The sequence below is a fragment of the Astatotilapia calliptera genome, chromosome 23 (genome assembly GCF_900246225.1).
Source record: "Astatotilapia calliptera chromosome 23, fAstCal1.2, whole genome shotgun sequence".
NCBI lineage: Eukaryota > Metazoa > Chordata > Actinopteri > Cichliformes > Cichlidae > Astatotilapia > Astatotilapia calliptera.
Window position 1 is genome coordinate 5,099,568 of NC_039323.1, and position 19,412 is coordinate 5,118,979.

Sequence of the window (19,412 nt, forward strand, 5' to 3'; positions counted from 1 at the left end):
GCTACTGGGGCAGTACGCGGGGGTGCGATCACGACCGGAAGCGGGGTGTAGCGTGTGCGCGGCGTTCAGCGGTGACGCGGGGTCGTCCGACACTGACTCCGGGGGGGAGGAGCCGGCGGGTCCCTCACGGGACGTCCCGCCGGCCCCGGAAGTGTCCCCCATGGGTGATTTCCCACTGGAGCAGTCTCGTGACGGCACCCTACGCTCAGCCTTTGACCAAGTGATGGCTATTGATGGTCACGTGGTGCGCCCTGAGGCCGCGCAGACCTACCCGCGTTTCGTCTTATTAAACGACCGATTATATCGAGTGAGTCGTGACACTCAGACAGAGGAAACACACACCCAGTTGTTGGTGCCGCAGGGCCGCCGGGAAACGCTTTTCCAGGCGGCCCACTATAACCCCATGGCAGGGCATATGGGCTATGAGAAAACTCTGGAGCGAATAACGGCCCGATTTTATTGGCCGGGCATCCGAGCGGATGTGCGCCGCTGGTGCGCGTCCTGCCCGGACTGCCAACTTGTTAACCAGCCGGCCATACCGAAGGCGCCGCTGCGCCCTCTCCCCCTCATTGAGGTCCCGTTTGAGCGCATCGGCATGGACCTCATCGGGCCGTTTCACCGGAGTGCACGCGGCTACCGCTTTGTGTTAGTCTTGGTGGATTACGCAACGCGGTACCCGGAAGCAGTTCCGCTGCGCACCATCTCTGCAAAGAGTGTGGCGCAGGCACTGTTTCAGGTCATCTCCCGAGTCAGAATCCCGAAAGAGATACTGACTGACCAGGGCACGTCGTTTATGTCTCGTACACTGCGGGAACTGTACGAATTACTGGGCATTAAATCTATTCGGACCAGCGTCTACCACCCTCAGACTGACGGGCTGGTGGAGCGGCTGAATAAGACTTTAAAGTCCATGATTCGGAAGTTCATTAACGAGGATGAACGCAATTGGGATCACTGGCTAGACCCTCTGTTATTCGCAGTGCGGGAGGTGCCCCAGGCCTCCACGGGATTTTCTCCCTTTGAACTGCTGTTCGGCAGGAGGCCACGTGGGGTGCTCGACCTGATTAAAGAAAGCTGGGAGGACGGTCCGAGCCCCGCCAAAAATGAGATTCAGTACGTGTTGGACCTGAGAGCAAAACTCCACACTTTGGGGAGGTTGTCACGGGAGAATTTGCTCCAGGCTCAGCAGCGTCAGCAACGCCTGTATGACAGAGGGGCTAGGCTCAGGCAATTTTCACCGGGAGATAAAGTGCTTGTGTTACTCCCTACTTCCAGCTCGAAGTTGCTCGCCAAGTGGCAAGGACCCTTTGTGGTCACACGGCGAGTCGGGGACGTGGACTATGAGGTCGCTCGGTCGGACAGGGGAGGAGCCACGCAGATTTATCACCTCAATCTCCTCAAACTGTGGCGAGAGGTTGAAACCGCTTCTCTGGTGAGCTTGGTGAAGGAGAGAGATGAGTTGGGGCCTGAGGTGCCAAATTCTATCATTCCCGCCTCCCTCCCTTGTGATGACCATCTCACACAGGCCCAGAGGGCGGATGTTGTCGCGTTGCAACAGCGTTTTGCGGACGTGTTCTCCCCCCTGCCCGGCCGGACGTCCCTCATCGAGCACCATTTCGTGACGCAGCCTGGCGTGACGGTGCGTTCACGGCCCTACAGGCTCCCGGAGCACAAGCGAAAAATCGTGCAGAGGGAATTGGCGGAAATGCTGAGGATGGGAGTAATAGAAGAGTCGCACAGCGCCTGGTGTAGCCCCATCGTTCTGGTGGCGAAGAAGGATGGGTCTATACGGTTCTGTGTCGACTATCGCAGGGTGAACGAAGTGTCACGCTTTGATGCCTACCCCATGCCTCGGGTCGACGAGCTCCTGGACCGGTTAGGCACGGCCCGCTTTTTCACGACACTGGACTTAACCAAGGGCTATTGGCAGATTCCCTTGTCTGCCGAGGCCAGGGAGAAAACGGCCTTCTCCACTCCGTACGGTTTGTACCAGTTCGTGACACTTCCGTTTGGCCTGTTCGGGGCCCCGGCCACTTTCCAGCGTCTCATGGACCGGGTACTGCGTCCGCACGCAGCGTATGCTGCCGCCTACCTGGATGACGTGATCATCCACAGCGACACCTGGGCGGAGCATGTGCTGCGGGTGGCCGCGGTCCTGGAGTCCCTGAGGGGGGCGGGGCTCACGGCCAATCCGAAGAAGTGCGCGGTTGGACGGAGGGAGGTGCAGTATCTGGGGTACCACCTGGGGGGCGGGCAGGTGCGTCCACAGGTGGAGAAGACGGCGGCTATCGCATCCTGCCCGCGCCCCAGGACGAAAAAGGAGGTGAGACGGTTCTTGGGGTTGGCGGGTTACTATCGTCGCTTTGTGCCGGGGTTTGCGCAGCTAACCAGCCCCCTGACCGATCTCACTCGAAAGGGTGCCCCGGATCTGGTCCAGTGGACGGGGCCGTGCCAGGCGGCGTTTGTGCAGGTGAAAAAGGCTCTCTGTGGGGAGCCGCTGCTTCACACTCCTAACTTTTCCCTCCCTTTTGTTCTGCAGACTGACGCCTCGGACAGAGGGCTGGGAGCCGTTTTGTCCCAGCAGATAAGGGGGGCCGACCGCCCTGTCCTATACATCAGCCGGAAGCTAGCAGAGCGCGAGCGCCGGTACAGCACCGTGGAGAAGGAGTGCCTGGCCATCCGGTGGGCGGTCGGCTCCCTGCGCTATTACCTCCTGGGACGCTCATTCACCCTCTGTTCGGACCACGCCCCGCTGCAGTGGCTCCACCGCATGAAGGATGCCAACGCCCGGATCACCCGGTGGTATCTGGCGTTGCAGCCCTTTAAGTTCAAGGTGATCCATAGGCCGGGGGCGCAGATGGCAGTGGCCGATTTCCTCTCTCGCTCGCGGGGGGGGGAGTTGGCTCGGCCGGACGGCTCCCCGGCCTCGAACGGGCGGTGGGGGTGTGTGGCGGAGGCGTGGCCCCGGGCGCAGCTGCAGGGGAGGAGTGGAGCGGAAGGCTCATCAGGGCGGCGCTGCGAGGCCGGTAAGAACAGCTGATGTTGGTTATGGACTGATGATGGTTTCCCTCCCCTGTGTTATAGTGAGACGGAGAGGAGCGGGAGAGGAGAAAGAGAGACACACATCAGCTGGGATGCATAGCTGTCATTCTGTGCGATAGTATCAGTGTGTGAAAGTGTAAATAAATGTGGAACTTGGCGATAAAGACCTGTGTGTGCGTGTACCTGTGCCTAGTATATTCCACAACATCATTAAAGTCCTGGTTAAGATCAGGAATAAGGTTATGGTCAGGGCTAGGGATAAGGTTAGGTTTAGGGCTGGAATACAGGGCTGGAACGTCTACTACCGCGGGAGCGTCATTGCACTGGATTCCAGCCATAACCCGCCGCGTACCATAAGAACGCCGAAGGTCTCCTTTCGCGTTCCTCAGGAACGCCGCGGGACGTGACAAAACGTCGACATGTTACGCCTCGGGAGTGAGAACGCTCTGGATATGCAGTAGCTAGAGATTAAGCCACTGTCACAGCAGAGTAGCCGTTGTGTTTATTGAGCGGACCCAAGTGCAGACACGGGAGAGATGAACTGAGGTTTAAACAAAAAGCGAGCCTTTATTATGACTGTTACCAAAAAAAAAAACCAGAAAAACAAGGCAAGGTGAAACTAAACCAAAACCTAAATAGGGAATGAACTAAACTAACTATGAAAACAATGTTATGAGAACATAACATGAAAACTGAACAGGAGCATGTAAAACCTTGAATGTGAAGAAACCTGAGCATGAACATGAACACTTGAAAGCAAGACTCTGTGGCCTGATGTGACTTGACATGAAGACAACAGGCGACTCGACAAAGGACAGACTTAGACAGAGGACTTTAAAGACACCTAAGGGTAATGAGGGAAGTGGAAACACCTGGGGAACACAGCTGACATAAATGAACCTGAACGCCACAGGGGAAATAAAACAAAATACACTTAACATGGAAACACCAGACCTTTCAAAATAAAATAGGAAACATGACGAAACGTGGCCATGACAACTAAACTTGACAATAAGACATAGAACACACAGGCATGAATTACATGGCAGGCTGGGGGAATAGAAAGGAACACAGGGAGAAGAGTATGGGAACAGATAAGGGGGACGAGACCCGTAAAACACACACACATGCACATAGAGAGAGTAGTGAGACATAGAAGGGCGAGGCACAAGAGACAGAAGACAAACTAATAATAATACCAGAACATTATTTCATTAGTAATCAAAAATACAAAATAACTCAACTACACCCTTAACTAAGAGTAACACATGAATCTTAAGTAAGAAAGAAAACAACACAAAATAAACTCGAGACTCCGGGTCACAGCCCCAGCCCCTGACAGACATAAATGATGATAAATCAAAATTTTAATCATTCAGTATAAATTATGGTATGATAATAATGAAAGTCATTCTATCACAGTATCGAAAGACTTATGACTGTATCTGACATTATCACTATTGCTATTATGAGAGAGAGAATAATATAGTACATGTCATAGATTGACTGTTTAAAACATGAAAGAACATTATAGGAGACAAAATATGTTTTTTCACTGGAAATAATGGCACATGCTGTTAGTATCCATATGAAGCTTTGTCAGCATTTAAATGTGAGTTCATATCATACATATTTGCTTAGAAAGCTCATAAATGAAAAGACAACTGAAACAGTACATCCAAGGTGCATCAATGCAATTTCTTCACAAGGAGGCAGTGCTGTCTTTATGTGTCTGAACTCATGCTTAAAAAAATCTAACTTGCAGTACAGGATTTCTCGTGTTCCACTTCAGCCATATAGAGTACATCAGTAATAACTACTTTGTCAGGTTGAAAGTTCTTAATGAGAAGAAAGCTGCAATTTAGACTTTAAGTCAATTGTGGACCTCTTCTTAATGAAGCAATGCTTGTTCTTCACTAGGAAACAACGTTGTGCATACATAGAGAAGCATACATGCCTGGATGTGCTGAGAAAATGCAGTTTATTGTTTAAAAATCTGGTTCAAAACAAACTGTGGATTCTTTGTTCTCTGCTAGTCTCAAAGAAGATGCACAGTGCAGTAATTTATTATATATCATATATAAAAGCATGCTGAAAAAAATGGCCTCTACAAAACAAGAGATAAACAGCATTAAGTCATGAAAGTTATACACTTTGGTTTAAGTGTAGTTATAAAAATCACGTGCAATCAATAAATATAAACATTAGCAATGTTGGATTTTGCATGTAGTGTTGCTTTAAAAAAGTGGCATTGTTTGTTTGTCCATGGTGATTTAAAAGAAATGCACATGATGTGCATGTTAACATGGGCAGCTGTCATTCAGGTAGTGGTCTGGGTTGTCTACCAAATTGAAGGTTGGTGGTTTAATTTCCACATACTCCAGTCTGCATCTATAAGAATCCTTGGATAAGATGCTGAAAGTTGTATCCATTGCACCTGTGAGTGTGAATGTGATTGCTAGACAAGGTGCACTGGTATTTAAAAAAAGCCTGTGTGCTCAGAGTAGAATGTGTTTGTTTGGTTTGGAATTAGGAAAAATAATGGGGTGAGGGTGAGGGACTAAGAATAAATAATTACTAATAGTTACACAACAAAATTATGAGTAAGAATTTCTGGCACCATCCTTTTGTGTGTTTGTGTGGTTTTCTTCTATGATTCGCATCAAATTGCACCTACAGCAACAAAGATGAGTGTAAGGTGGTGGTGAGATCCCAACTGAAATACTAAAGAGCAGCAGTGCACATACTTTCTGTTTCAGTCTTTGAATGTTTATTTGTAAGATGTGACTGTGCACTGCATGAGCCATGATGTGGCTTTGAACCACAATCAAGGTCGTCAGCAGTCCTAAATCTCATTGTAAGTGTTAAATATTTAGTTTCATTAAATTACATTTTGTTTTATTTAGAGTGACTTTATAATCTTAACCACTGAAAGATGCTTTGTTTAAAAGATAACACAGTTAGTTTCACCAGTGATGTATGTTTGACCTTCAGGAATATCATGATTAAACTTTTAAAGTTACGGGGAAATTACTCAATGTACTTTCCTTGAAGGGATGCACTAATTTAGTAATACTCTGGTAATTATGAAACAGTGAGATACTGTACTGCACCCTTACTGCTTCCTCTTTGTAGATAATCAGCAATGACTAATTACTGCTTTATGCTGTTCTATGTTTGAAGCAAATGTATCATTACTTAAGTTTTCACTAATCTAGTGTTTTAAGAGTCACATAAATGAAAATGAATTTAATTATTTGGGAAAAAAATTTAAAACATAATGATTTATTAATTTAGTAATAAGAAGACAATTAAACTGGGGAGAAATGTATCATTGATTCATCTATTTATAGATTTATTTTGGGCCACCTTTGCTTTAGTACCTTCTTCTTCGTACTATATGCTTAAGGTGTTTCACATTTATTTTGGTGCACCAGTGTAGGATTTTAGCTGTAGCTTGTTTGTTTATATTTTCTGCATCTCAGTATTGCTTGGCTACATGCAAAGATGTGTTAAATAGGATCTTTAGATTAATGTCAGAGACAATTTCCTCTGCTTCAGTTGTAAAAAACAAAAACAAAAACAGAATGTAGTTTCTGATAACCTATCACTTAAAAAAAATTCTTATGGTCTGTTTAAACAAACAAAGAGAACCAACAATCAGCCTAAACCCCTAACTATAAAACCACTGCTGGGTGAAATGAACTACACTGATTATCCTTTTGTTAATTAATGTTCTGCTCTGTTTCTGTCTTTGGAAACTTTGAGGTGTACCACCCTCTTAAACATTGTTAGAGACTGCTAAAATAAAAATACTCCCAAGCCTTGAAGTCGACTGATTCGCTTTAAGAGTAACTATTTCTTTTAATAAAGTCTCTCTCGTTAACACCTTGGATCTAACAAAGGATTCCACTAACTGTGGGATTCTCACAACATTTTGGGTTCTTCCTGCGTGAATGCTCCCTCCCAACTTCTTGAATAAAGTGTGAAGCAGACATGCTAAAAACCCAGTGGCACCAAAGCAACAATGTGACCAATACATAAATAAAATAAATTCCAATACAGAGTCAATTGTAAAGAGACTTCCACATTTGTTTTGTGATGGGGATAGAATTAATGTCTGTGAAGGTTCTCAGTCATCCAGGTCACTGTAGTCCAAGGAGCTTGGAAAGAAAAGCGTCTGGACTTCTTTAAGTTGCTTGAAGACATTTCACCTCTCATCGGAGAAGCTTCTTCAGTTCTAGGGTCAAATGGTGGAGAGTCCCAGAGTTAAACCCCGTGGGAGTAACCCCCTGAGAGGGACAATGGACCCCCTAGGGCAGCGGTCCCCAACCCCCGGGCCTCGGACCGGTACCAGTCCGTGAGTCGTTTGGTACCAGGTCGCGAGAGTTGAGGCTCAGGTGTGAAATATATGGTTTTCAGGGTTTTTATCTGTTTTCAGCGTTATTTTGTTATCGTTTTTATCGTTAACTCTGTTTTCCTGGGTCTTTTCACGTGTGTTATGAATAAATCTTCTTTTTTTCGGTACCGGTACTAGTTTTATTTTGTTGTATTTATCCGCGACACCTTAAAGGCCGGTCCGTGAAAATATTGTCGGGCATAAACCGGTCCGTGGCGCAAAAAAGGTTGGGGACCGCTGCCCTAGGGGGTCTTTTCTTTCCAAGATAGAATTAATGAAATTCTACTGGTTTCAGGTCTTCCAAAACTGAATAAGCTTGCAAGTAGAAAGACAGTTGCAACTCTGAATTCAAGATAAGGGCACTATTTTTCACAGGGAGGAAATGCTGTCTTTTTATTTGAAAGAACTGCACACATATAACGAGAGACAGTCAGAATTTATTATTTGAAAAAAATATGGCACATATAACAAATTTAAATGTAATCAAATACACTATCAAATGTCAATTGAAATTACACCTTATGCACTGCTACAGTTTAATTTTAGATTTAGGGTTATATTTAATCTGTGTGGAATGAACGAGTTGTTGCAAATACAAATTTAGAAATTCCTTTTAGAACCTTATAAAAAACCTTGACACTCTCATTTCTTCTGACAAAGCTTTTGCTGTGGAGACATCAAAGTTAGATCTGTACAAAGCCTGCAAGCCCAAACTTAGCATTAGCATTGCAGTGATCAATTTTCAAACACAAACAGCAAAAGCAAAAGATGAAATTTAAACAACCTGCCTTCATAAGCATTACACCTTTATCATGGCATTTCCAATGGTTGAAAAAAAATCCAGTTTCTAGAGTCAGGAATCTTCGAGTATCTATAGATATCTGAGCCACCTGAGTGTGGTCTGACTGCACTGGAGACCACCCCAAATGCCTTTCCATCTTCACACACCAATGGACCACCAGAGTCTCCCTGAAAGTATATACACACCCGATGCTTAAAGTGAATAGTGAAGTTATTACCATAAAGTTTGATTGTCCACATGATATTTAAAGAAATGTATGTACCTCAGCTGGACCTGTGTCTCCCTGAGAGCAGTAGAAGTTTTCCATAGTACATTCTTTATTGTCAATCAGTGTAACACTGATTTCCATGAGTGTGGGAGACATATATTTACCATTTTTGTCTGTTCGCCCCCAGCCAGAGAGTATACAAGATTTTGGCAAAGTACCATTATCACGACTTGCCAGGGGAATAGGTTTCACATTTTCGTTGAAGTTTGCCTTGGTGCTCAACTTAAGGAAAAAAACAGATTGTTAGGATGCCTGGGTCGTCGACCCAGGGTTTTTTGAGTTTATGATATTATTTATACTGTCTAGTTTTTGGTTTCTTTGAGTTCTATCTTATGGCTTAGGTCTCTGTCTTCTTTAGTTGCTCGGTCTCCCCTATCACCTGCATCCCCTTGTCTAGTTCGCGTCTATGTGTATCTTAAGTTCCTATATCCCCGTGTTCAGTCAGTGTTTGTGTCTGCCCTGTTCCCATGTCTCTGTTCCCTTTGTAGTGCCTGCTTATGAGCCTGTGTCTTTGTTCAGTCTGTGTTATGCGTTTCCTGTTTTACTTTGAAGGTCTGTGTCTTATCTCAGTGTGTTCACTTTACGCTTCTTTGGTCTCGTCAGTTCTGATTTGTCCCAGCTGTGTTTCCCTCCTGTTACCCATTCCCTGATTGCTCCCTCTGTGTATTTAAGCCCAGTGTTTCTCTGTGTCTGTGTCACGATCTACTGTTTTCGTAGCTGTGTGTTCTGTCATTTCTCTAGTTTAAGTTTGTTTTGAGTTTTTTCAGTTATGTTATATTTTGAGTATTAAATTAAAGCCTTTTTTGAGTTCACGTCTGTCTCCGGAGTCTGCACCTTGGGTCCTATTCCTGCCTGCACACAGCCTTACCTAACACAGATATCAAAATAAGATTTTTTTTACAGCATTTTGTAATACAAATGAATGAAGTAAATTAAAAAAAGATATTGTAATAAAAGAAAAATGCAAATGGAAAACAAATATATTTTCTGTGTGATGACATTCTTACCTTTAGAAGCATTACATCATTCACAAAGGAAATTGGGTTGAACTGTTCATGTGGAAATGTTTCTTCCACAGATATGCGTTGTGTTTCTTTACTTGAACGAACATTGTGAAGTCCGACTACGACTATGTAAGACCTGAAATGGTAAAAAACAATTGAATAGCCACAATTGCTGATATCGTGGTACATATAGATACCATTTATTTACAAATTTACAAATGTTTTTGCGTGAGCCTTAATTTTATTATGGATAAGAATTTATGTCAGGGTCTCCATGAACTAGTTTTTGGCCTCATAATTAAATACATTTATGAAACTCACTTGGCGTGACAGTGGGCAGCAGTCATCACAAAATCCTCATTCAGGAGGAAGCCACCGCAGTACTTTTTTTGACCATCTGACATGTTCCTCTCCAAAAGCACCATGTATGGCCTGCTATGTGGCACAGCCTCATGGCCTCCAGTGATCTTCCCCAAGTAAACTGGGAGACAAAAAGAAAAATACTCAGTTAAATAGATCCATCATCATGCATTGTCTGTCAAATGCTATAAAATGCAAGCCACACAAAAAGAAAAAAACCCCCACCTACCTTGTTCTTCAAGAGTCAGCACAAGCACGAGTAAGGCCAGGAAGTGGACAGACATGGTGAGGTCACAATTCTACTGAGTTTCTAAAGAGCAGTGGCATCAGTCACAGTCAGTTTCTGTCTTTAAATGCTTCTTCATATCAGTTAGAGCAGGAAGTTGTTTTTTTGAGTAGTTTGCACAGGCAAATGATTTAGCTTTAAACCAGAAATGTTCAAAACCTCCAGAAAGCTGTATTTTCAGAAGTCAACAAATGAATTTTTATACAAAGTGTAATTTTATAGCTAAGTAGTGTATTTGTCATATTCTATGTAAACATGTGTTTTGCATAGTTAGTTTATAAAGTGTTTGTATCTTTACAGCAGGAAACTATGACTGTGGTAAAAATGTGTGGCCACAGATATAAAACACAGAGAGACGAGATTCTTAAGTAGTAATTTCTTACTATATTTTACAGATTTTGCAAAAGTCATGACTTTTAATCAGTAAGTTATTCCTCCACCTGTTCACTTTTTATGCAAAAAAAGAAATTCTCATATCAGTAAAGAGAGGTCATTTGGAAAAACTGGACTGAATATTATTTATTGAGATGATCGTCAGCAGGGTTGCAAATGTGTGTAGTATTCTGATGTCCTCTTTGGATTACCTTCTTACATTTTCATCTTTTGCACTAGGAGTTGAAAGTGGAGAGGACAACACGGGTGCTGCACCACGAGCTGGGGATTAAAGTTTGAGGTTTTCACGTCATCACCACGGGAAGCCACTGTGTGAAGATTGTGGACTAAACTGTTGCAACTTCCATTCACTTTAGATAACTTCACTATTTCATCTAAAAAGTAGACCTGCATTTGAGTTCGACAGCTAGGCAGCTAATATGCATATTCAATACCACCTTTATTTATAAAGCACTTTAAAATAAACCAGGGTTCACAAAGTGCTGTACGTATAAAAATAGAATAAACAGAAAATAAAATCAAACGTGGTAAAAAAAAAAATTGAAAATAGAAAAATAGAGTCAGCTTCTCAAAATGTGCCAAAGGCTTTACTAAATAAATATGTTTTAAGAAGAGTCTTAAACTCAGAAAGAGAAGAAGTCTGCCTAATCTGTAAGGGCAGATCATTCCACAACTTTGAAGCAGCTACAGGGAAAGCACAGTCACCTCTAAATTTATGCTTGGTTTTTGGCAACTTAAGGAGCTGCTTGGTGGCAGATCTAAGGGAGCAGGTAAACATGGCTGTACTAGCTAAGAAAATACAAGCACTTTGGTGATACTGCCATGGAAAACCTCCCTTTTAACAGGATGAAACCTGTGGCAGAACCAGGCTCAGGGAGGGCCCGACCGTTTGGGGGTGATGAGAGGATGACAAGACAAAGACACACTATTGAAGAGAGCCAGAGATTAACTAATAATTAGATGCAAAGAGGTGTGTACACACAGTGAGTGAAAAAACAATGTTGAGTGAAGAAGAAACACTCAGTGCATCACGGGTCACATCCCAAGCAGCCTAATGTGTGCAAATACATTGTTTTTTAAAAAAAATAAACGATGTCTATGCAACTTTTGAATTTAGGATATGAACTAGTTAAATGGTTATCATAATTTATTCTATACCAAAACTAAAACTCAAAATACAGTGTGATACAGATAATACGATATGGTTTTGATATTTTTAATACAAATGCCTTTTGTTATGTGTTCCATACCATATTAGGCCTGATTTAAGCCTTATATTTAAGCATTATATCAGGCCTAAAATATGTGTAGTTTGGATCATTACTGTTACAGGTGATGTATAACTGCTGACCAACAAAAGGGTTATTCTGTCCTAACATTAGCAATTTAATAATTTAGACAACTTTTGTCTTGTTGGTTTATAATATTTTAATAAATTTCCTATACGGTTGTCTGTGTGAATTAAAAAAAACAAAAAAAAATCATGTTCAGTGTTGCATTTCCTTACTTACAAAGTATTCAAAGACACTTCAGTTCTACTACACAAAAAAATTAATCTAATGGAATTATTTTAATTTACTTTAACGAGCTCTGGAGTGGTAATAAATTACTTTATTTGATAACTGAATGTATTTAATGACAAAATGATGTTAGTTTTTATTGGAAATGGCACCATATGCTCTCAGTGTCACTTGTCCACTTTGTCAGTTACTTATAAAATAACGTTATTGGTCTTGCATAGTCAATTAGTTTTAAAACCCATAAATGAAAAGGCCTTTATAACTCTGAATTTAAGAAATGAGCGGTGAGACTTTCTGTAATGTAATAGTACCTGTTTTACACAAGGAGGCAGTGTTGTCATTTTATTTGAATTAATTAAATTTAAAAAAAAAAAAAAAAGATTACACCACACACACATGCCGAGAGAATGCCAGAATTTAATGTTTAATGGTATTTGAAAAAAAAAATTAGATTTCAAGTCATGATTAATCTGTGTGCAAATATAACTTTTTGGAAATGCAAATGTAACTTTTTTTCCCCTTTTTTCCCTTGCAGTTATATTATAAATAAACTCTATTCTATCTAAATCCCTGCAAAGCCAACAAAACCATACTCACATTAGCATTGCAATGATCAGTTTTTGATCACAAACAGTGAAACCAAATTTTGTGGTTTAAACAACCTGCTTTCATAAGCATTACACCTTTATCATGGCATTTCCAATGGTTGAAAATATCCAGTTTCTAGAGTCAGGAATCTTCGAGTATCTATAGATATCTGAGCCACCTGAGTGTGGTGTGACTGCGCTGGACACCACCCCAAATGCCTTTCCATCTTCACACACCAATGGACCACCAGAGTCTCCCTGAAAGTATATACACACCCGATGCTTAAAGTGAATAGTGAAGTTATTACCATAGAGTTTGATTGTCCACATGATATTTAAAGAAATGTATGTACCTCAGCTGGACCTGTGTCTCCCTGAGAGCAGTAGAAGTTTTCTATAGCACATTCTTTATTGTCAATCAGTGTAACACTGATTTCCATGAGCTTGGGAGACATATATTTACCATTTTTGTCTGTTCGCCCCCAGCCAGAGAGTATACAAGATTTTGGCAAAATACCATTATCACGGCCTGCCAGAGGAATAGGTTTCACATTCTCATTGAAGTTTGCCTTGGTGCTCAACTTTAAAAAAGAGAAAGATATATACATGAAAATTAAAATATGGGATTTTTGTTGTTTTCTTTCAGTGCAGATTTACTAAAACAAAATTTTCAATATAATTACACAATGTGGTAAATATGTGTTTTCATAAACAAACAATGCTAATAGTAAATAAATATGAATTTTCTGTGTGATGATATTCTTACCTTCAAAAGCATTACATCATTCACAAGGGAAGTTGCATTGAAGTGTTTATGTGGAAATGCTTGTTCTACAGATATGCGTTGTATTTCACTGTTTGAATTCACATTGTGAGCTCCTAGTAAGACTGTGTAAGACCTGAAATAAAAAATTTAAAAATAAAACATGAAAATATTATTTCTGAATAAAATGATGACTGTTTCTGTCAGGGTATTATATTCAGAAAACCAACATTACTAATGACAGTTGTTGACATTATCATAGCCCACATAGCTATTATCTATTAAGGTGTTTTGAAATTTTAATGCGTCTTCTTAGCTTTATTATGGATAAAAAGTTCTGTCAGGGACGCAGACTTTGGTGTCATCTCAGTTGATAGGTAAGTACATGTCTTGAACTCACTTAGCGTGACAGTGGGCAGCAGTCATCACAAAATCCTCATTCAGAAGGAAGCCACCGCAGTACTTTTTTTTACCATCTGACATGTACCTCTCCAAAAACACCATGTATGGCCTGCTATGTGGCACAGCCTCATGTCCTCCAATGATCTTCCCCGAGTAAACTGGGAGACAAAAAGAAGAAATACCCAGATAAATAGATTCATCGTCATGCATTGTCTGTAAAATGCAAGCCCTCATGTCTGTAATAGTCCACATAAAAAAAATAAATTATAAACAACACATACCTTGATCATCAAGAGTCATCACAAGGATGAGTATAGCCAGTATACAGTGGACAGACATGGTGAGGTGACAGTTCAGCTTAGTTACTGAAGAGCAGTGGCACAGATCATTCATAGTTTCTGTCTTTAAATACTTCCTTGTATCAGTGAGAGGAGGACGTATCTGAGTAATTTGCATATGCAAATAATGTGGGTTTGAACCATGCCGTTTAACATCTCAAGAACCTGAGAAAAGTTGCATTTTCATAAAAGAACAGATGAGTTTTTGTACAATGTGTAATTCAATAATTAATGTAGATGTATTGTGTCATATTGTATGTCGTATGTCTTTATTTTGTAGCTTTTTTGTAGCTTTTTCAAGTCAAGACTATTATTAACTTTCTGTTACAAATAATTTCACCCGAGTTCTCATTTCCATAAACATGAATTCAAGAAAATCACCTCATAAGTACATATGTGACCACAGGTTAACTTGTAATTGAGTTAAATGGAGCTTGTATATGAATAACATCAGTGGTAATAATTTAGCCACGGATGCCTCTGTGGTAATACCCAAAGCAGTGAAGATCTCTATTCACATTTTATATTCAATGCCATGCCTATCTCAGAGGAGCCTCAGTTTCGGTCGCGCAACCTCAAAAGTGACATTATTCTGATGTTATCATGTCATAAGAAAGTGGATAAAAATAGGATTTGTTTGAAAGCGTGGTCCGTGGAACTTGAACTGAAATGTGACCCTTGAGCTACCAGAAGAAGGAACAAGTCAGTAGCATAGCATGCAAGAGGAAAGGAGATCAGCTAGCAGACGTATTTATGTAAGCCAGCACAGTGAAGAAAGATTTTTTTGTATGCCACAATTTGTAAGATAAATGTATGTGTTATATATGTAAAATGCAATTTGTGTGTCTATTTATAACATGTGGGTTTAACAGATACAGAAAATGCACTCAGTGCTTCAAGTAAAGGATTCAGTATCAAGCATCAGAATAAACTTCAGCAACAAACAGATTAAAGATTAGAAAAGATTAAAACAGCAATAATTATAACTACTTTCTTTTTCACAGTGTAGTCAAGCCTAAAAGTATGCAGCTTACTGACCACATTGTGTCTGTTACATCACTTCCTCAGTCTAGACTCAAGTATGTCTGTCTTATATCTTGGCCATAAATGTTATTGTCATTGTTTTGAATGATGCACAAAAAGGTTTTAATGTGTTGGACAAAAAGAGAAGATGTGGAAAGATGAGAAGGAAACGAGTGAACAAGTTTTGGGACGTGAGCTCCTGGAGTCCAGGGCAGTAATGGGAATCACAGGAGGAGATGCGAAGAGGAACTTGCTTGCTAGAACAGGGCCTTTACCGTTAGCCCGTCACTTTTATGAGGACCACGGGGCTGAGAGGACTGGCTGGTTTAGTCATTGGACATAGCAGCAAGGAAAGAGGGAATGTAATAGCAACCATCAATCAAAGTGCAAATTACATGTTTATTAAGAAGAAAGGAAATAAAATGAACAGACAGGGAAACAGACATTGCTAGAACAGTCAAAATAGATCAAACTGTGGATTTATCTGAAATCGCATATGAGAACAGAAGTTTATGGCCTGAGACACATACCAGTGTGACACTGACTCGACTCATTCATTCCATTAACTTTCTCATGTTTGTGCTTACATATTAATCTTTCTTTAGTTAAATTTAGACGCATGTTACACTTTATTACAAAAAAAAGTCTCTTTTCTTCAAGGTGGCTCCATCACCATCACCTCACAGCAAGAAGTGTTGGCCTCACATTTATGTTTAGAGTTTGCACTAGCCTGTCTGACATCCACAGTCCAAAGAAATCATAACAACTGGGAACAAGAAGAGGGATGGACGGACAAATGGACAGCTTGAGATTTGTTCAGCGACATGCAAATGAAGCTGGTAGCTTGCTATCCAAATAAAGACAGCAGTTTTATAGTTTAATGAGAATATGTCTTAGCCAGTGAGGTGGAAAGGTGCCAAAAATAAGCACATTCCTGGTAAAACATGCACACTTGACTAAACTACTTGGAATTATGTGTCACTGGCCCTTAAACAAATAAGTCACAGGCTTTACAACATACTTTTGTGTGCAATATTTTGTGGATTTATTTATTTATTTATTTACTATTTTTACGTCTTTATAAATTAAACCATGTGAATTCTGAATAACTTCCGTTGTTTCTTGTCATTAAAGAACAACAACAAAAAAGCAAAGAAAAGATTTGAGTTTTGTGCTCTTAGGTTCTAGTTCTGGCTGCTTTGAAACGATAGACTACTAACGGTGGTGAGGGTTTAGAAAGTGTGTTTTCTCACGTCCACACCCTCACAGACAATAGATAAGCACAATGCAAAACAACACTTGAAGACAGCTTGACATCTGTGTAGGTTCTTGAAGACGTTTTACCTCGCATCTGAGAGCCGGATGGCCTAGATGACAAAGAACCTACACAGCCCAGTCTAACAATGGAAAGGACACCCACAATTTGCTCAACTAATTTTGAACTACTAGATTGTTTTTGATATTTAATGGCACAGAGTGAGGCATCAGAAAAAGGACTGAAGTTTCATTACCATAACAGAAGAGTTTTAATCTCTATATTCGCACATAAATTAGTTTTCTAACAGCCCATTTGACCTAGTCTACATTGCTAGTCATTTTGAAGTCTTTATGTTGACACTCATTTTTAATCTCAAACAACAGAACAAATGAGTCACATGTAGAAGTGGTTACTCTGCTTAAGATGCAATCTGTAGTGCAAGTTTCCTTTCTCGTGATGAAGAGATAAGATATAGAACTGCATTTTCCTATTTGCTAATGCTAAACTGAAGAGGCCTTACTGCAAACTGCTTAATTACACAGGTCTTTGTAATTAATACAATTTTAGGATAATTATGTGAATTATGAAAATAAATATTAAATGTGTTTTAAATTTGATGCCTAGTGGTGGTCTACGTCAGGTTGTGGCATTGCAAAGAATCAGCTTGCTACGAAAGTCTTGTAAAGGTTTCTGACGAGAGCATCAGCTGTTGGTTTTGAGCCTGCATGAATGATTTTGAATGAAAGTCACATACTCATTTTAATGTGTTCTGAGCTTTTGCAGAGTTTTTGCAGATGGAAAACTAATGCTACACAAATAGACAGCTTGTGGGTAAGGCCTAGGGAGAATGTGAAAGAAGAGTGAGAATAAAAAGCATTCTCAGGTGCACATATAGTTTATATAAAGCATTTTTTTGTCCGAGTCAGACTGTGCTCACTTTGACTTTGACATGTTCTCTTTAAGTTAACTTTAACAAAAAATAGAAAAATCACAAAGAAGTAAAGTGATTTTTTCCAAAGGTGAATACACTTTTAGCTGATTGGCACACAAGTCACTGCAAGCCATTTCCCCCTTTTCTTAATGTAATTGCTTTAGTGCTGTTAGTCATAGAGAGATCTACACAAACCATAATTCGTTCCCCGCAAGACTCATGTGCTTTCCATATGACAGCACATTAAAAAGGAAAGCCCTGAAAATGACTTTTGAGATAAGAGAAAGACTTAAGCATGTCAGTGCAGAATAAATATTTATATATAATGAGCACATATGATGGTACTGCAGTGAAACACAAGAAAATATGTTTTTCCTATCACACTACAATCTCAGTGGCAAGCTAAGGACTTTTATGTGCACAGCCTTTGAAATGAAATCATGTGTTTGTGTGTGTGCTGGACACATTAGATATAAATATATATATATAAGAAAGTTCACTTTCCCACCGCAGACTATCATTCTCTGATGCAAACTTTGGCTTGCATGTGTCATGTCATCTAACAGTCAGTCTTACCGCACTGACCAAAGCTTCGGGAGATATTAGATCCTATGATTCAGACATATGATCTTCTGCCAATTTACCTCGCTTCTGCTTGTTTAACAGCTCATAAAGAATGAGCTGTAATTCTCAGGCATCAGCTCCTGAGCACATTTGGTGCTTCTTTGCTCTATTGCTATAAGGCTATGCTTTGTTGGACTGTTTTTTGGGGGGTCTCAGTTACCCACAAGTAAGATCACACTTAGTTACTGTGGATGTAGAAGGACTAAAAGTACGCAGTGAAAGCATGACGAGACAGAATATATGTAATTGTTGACTGATTACCTAAAAAACATGCGTGCACACAATCACAAACACACACACACACATACAGACACACAGGTGTCTCGTGCTAAAAACGAGCCTCTATTCGAATAACACAGCCCACAAAAAAGAGTGAGCAAAGAGACGAAGCATTTAACTGAGCCTTGAATGCATAAATTATGTCAGCTCCATCGTGTTTTTCTGTTCTTCTTGGACCATTTCAATCTGAAAAACATATGCTGTCTATCCGCTCTCGACATGGAATTCATATTTAGATGTATCAGATTTAAACCAGTATAACGAGAAGATGGGAATTCCAACAAAACAGTTGAGCCACTTTTTTTTTTTTTGCAAGAAAAGTGATACTGGGAACTAAAAGCTTCCAAGTCTTAAGTTGTGCTATTTATCAGGCATTTCAAGAGAACCTGTCAAAAGCGAGGAGGTGTAAACCACATTGTAATTACTGAACATGTTCTCATGGGTAGGATGACCTCTTTATCTAGTCACATGTTCTTAGATAAAGCATGTCAAGTAGAGAAGGTATTCCTCTTATACTTGGATACATCAGTCTTTCTGTTCTCACACACAAAAGCAGTCATATATCAAGCTAGTTAATGTTACCTATATATTGCATTAAAACAGAGCTGCTTTTTAACTTAAACACACTCCAGAAAAAGTGTATTTTGGTGAGTGTTACTTCACTTCGATGTTTGGCCTTCACAGTACAGAATGAATTAGAAAAGTCAAATAATTTACTCTTTAAAGTTCTTTAAAGTTCTTTGACGTAATTCCAACCAAGTTTGACTAACCGAACTCATTGAAAAGTAGATGAATAGTTCCATAAACACTTCTGTGTTTGGATTTGGGGTTTTTAGACAGATTCAAAAAAAGAACACTACCTATTCCTCTTCTTAGGCTTCCTTGGAGATTTGTGCGTGCTATTAACATCGCTTTAAAAAAGACAAAAGAAAAGTTTTTCATCAGCGAAGACACTTTTTGATTTAACTATTTACATAATTTAAAATCTGACTGAAATGTAAAATGTCTCTGGGTACCAACACATACAACAGAGAGATCTACACAAACCATAGTTTATAACCTTCTGCGCTGTCTCTCAGACACATATGCATGCATGCATGCATGCATGCACAGAATACGTTTGCAGAGCACAG

General features: G+C 40.5%; 2 protein-coding genes across 3 annotated transcripts; both read right to left on the reverse strand.

The window, feature by feature from the left end:
- Positions 1-7,959: 7,959 nt before the first annotated feature.
- On the reverse strand, positions 7,960-10,187 carry LOC113016981 (granzyme B(G,H)-like). 2 transcript variants are annotated; one of them, XM_026160227.1, is made up of 5 exons: positions 10,105-10,187; positions 9,837-9,996; positions 9,519-9,651; positions 8,506-8,733; positions 7,960-8,410 (listed from the first exon to the last, which is right to left on the reverse strand). In XM_026160227.1, the coding sequence occupies exons 1-5, from the start codon at positions 10,157-10,159 to the stop codon at positions 8,252-8,254; spliced, it is 735 nt and encodes a 244-aa protein (XP_026016012.1). In that variant the 5' UTR covers positions 10,160-10,187; the 3' UTR covers positions 7,960-8,251. The 2 variants fall into 2 exon arrangements, with proteins under 2 accessions (XP_026016012.1, XP_026016013.1); XM_026160228.1 differs by lacking the exon at positions 8,506-8,733.
- Positions 10,188-12,493: 2,306 nt separating this feature from the next.
- LOC113016980 (granzyme G-like) lies at positions 12,494-14,301 on the reverse strand. The gene is made up of 5 exons (XM_026160226.1): positions 14,108-14,301; positions 13,825-13,984; positions 13,428-13,560; positions 13,015-13,242; positions 12,494-12,919 (listed from the first exon to the last, which is right to left on the reverse strand). The coding sequence occupies exons 1-5, from the start codon at positions 14,280-14,282 to the stop codon at positions 12,752-12,754; spliced, it is 864 nt and encodes a 287-aa protein (XP_026016011.1). The 5' UTR covers positions 14,283-14,301; the 3' UTR covers positions 12,494-12,751.
- Between the last annotated feature and the right edge of the window lie 5,111 nt (positions 14,302-19,412).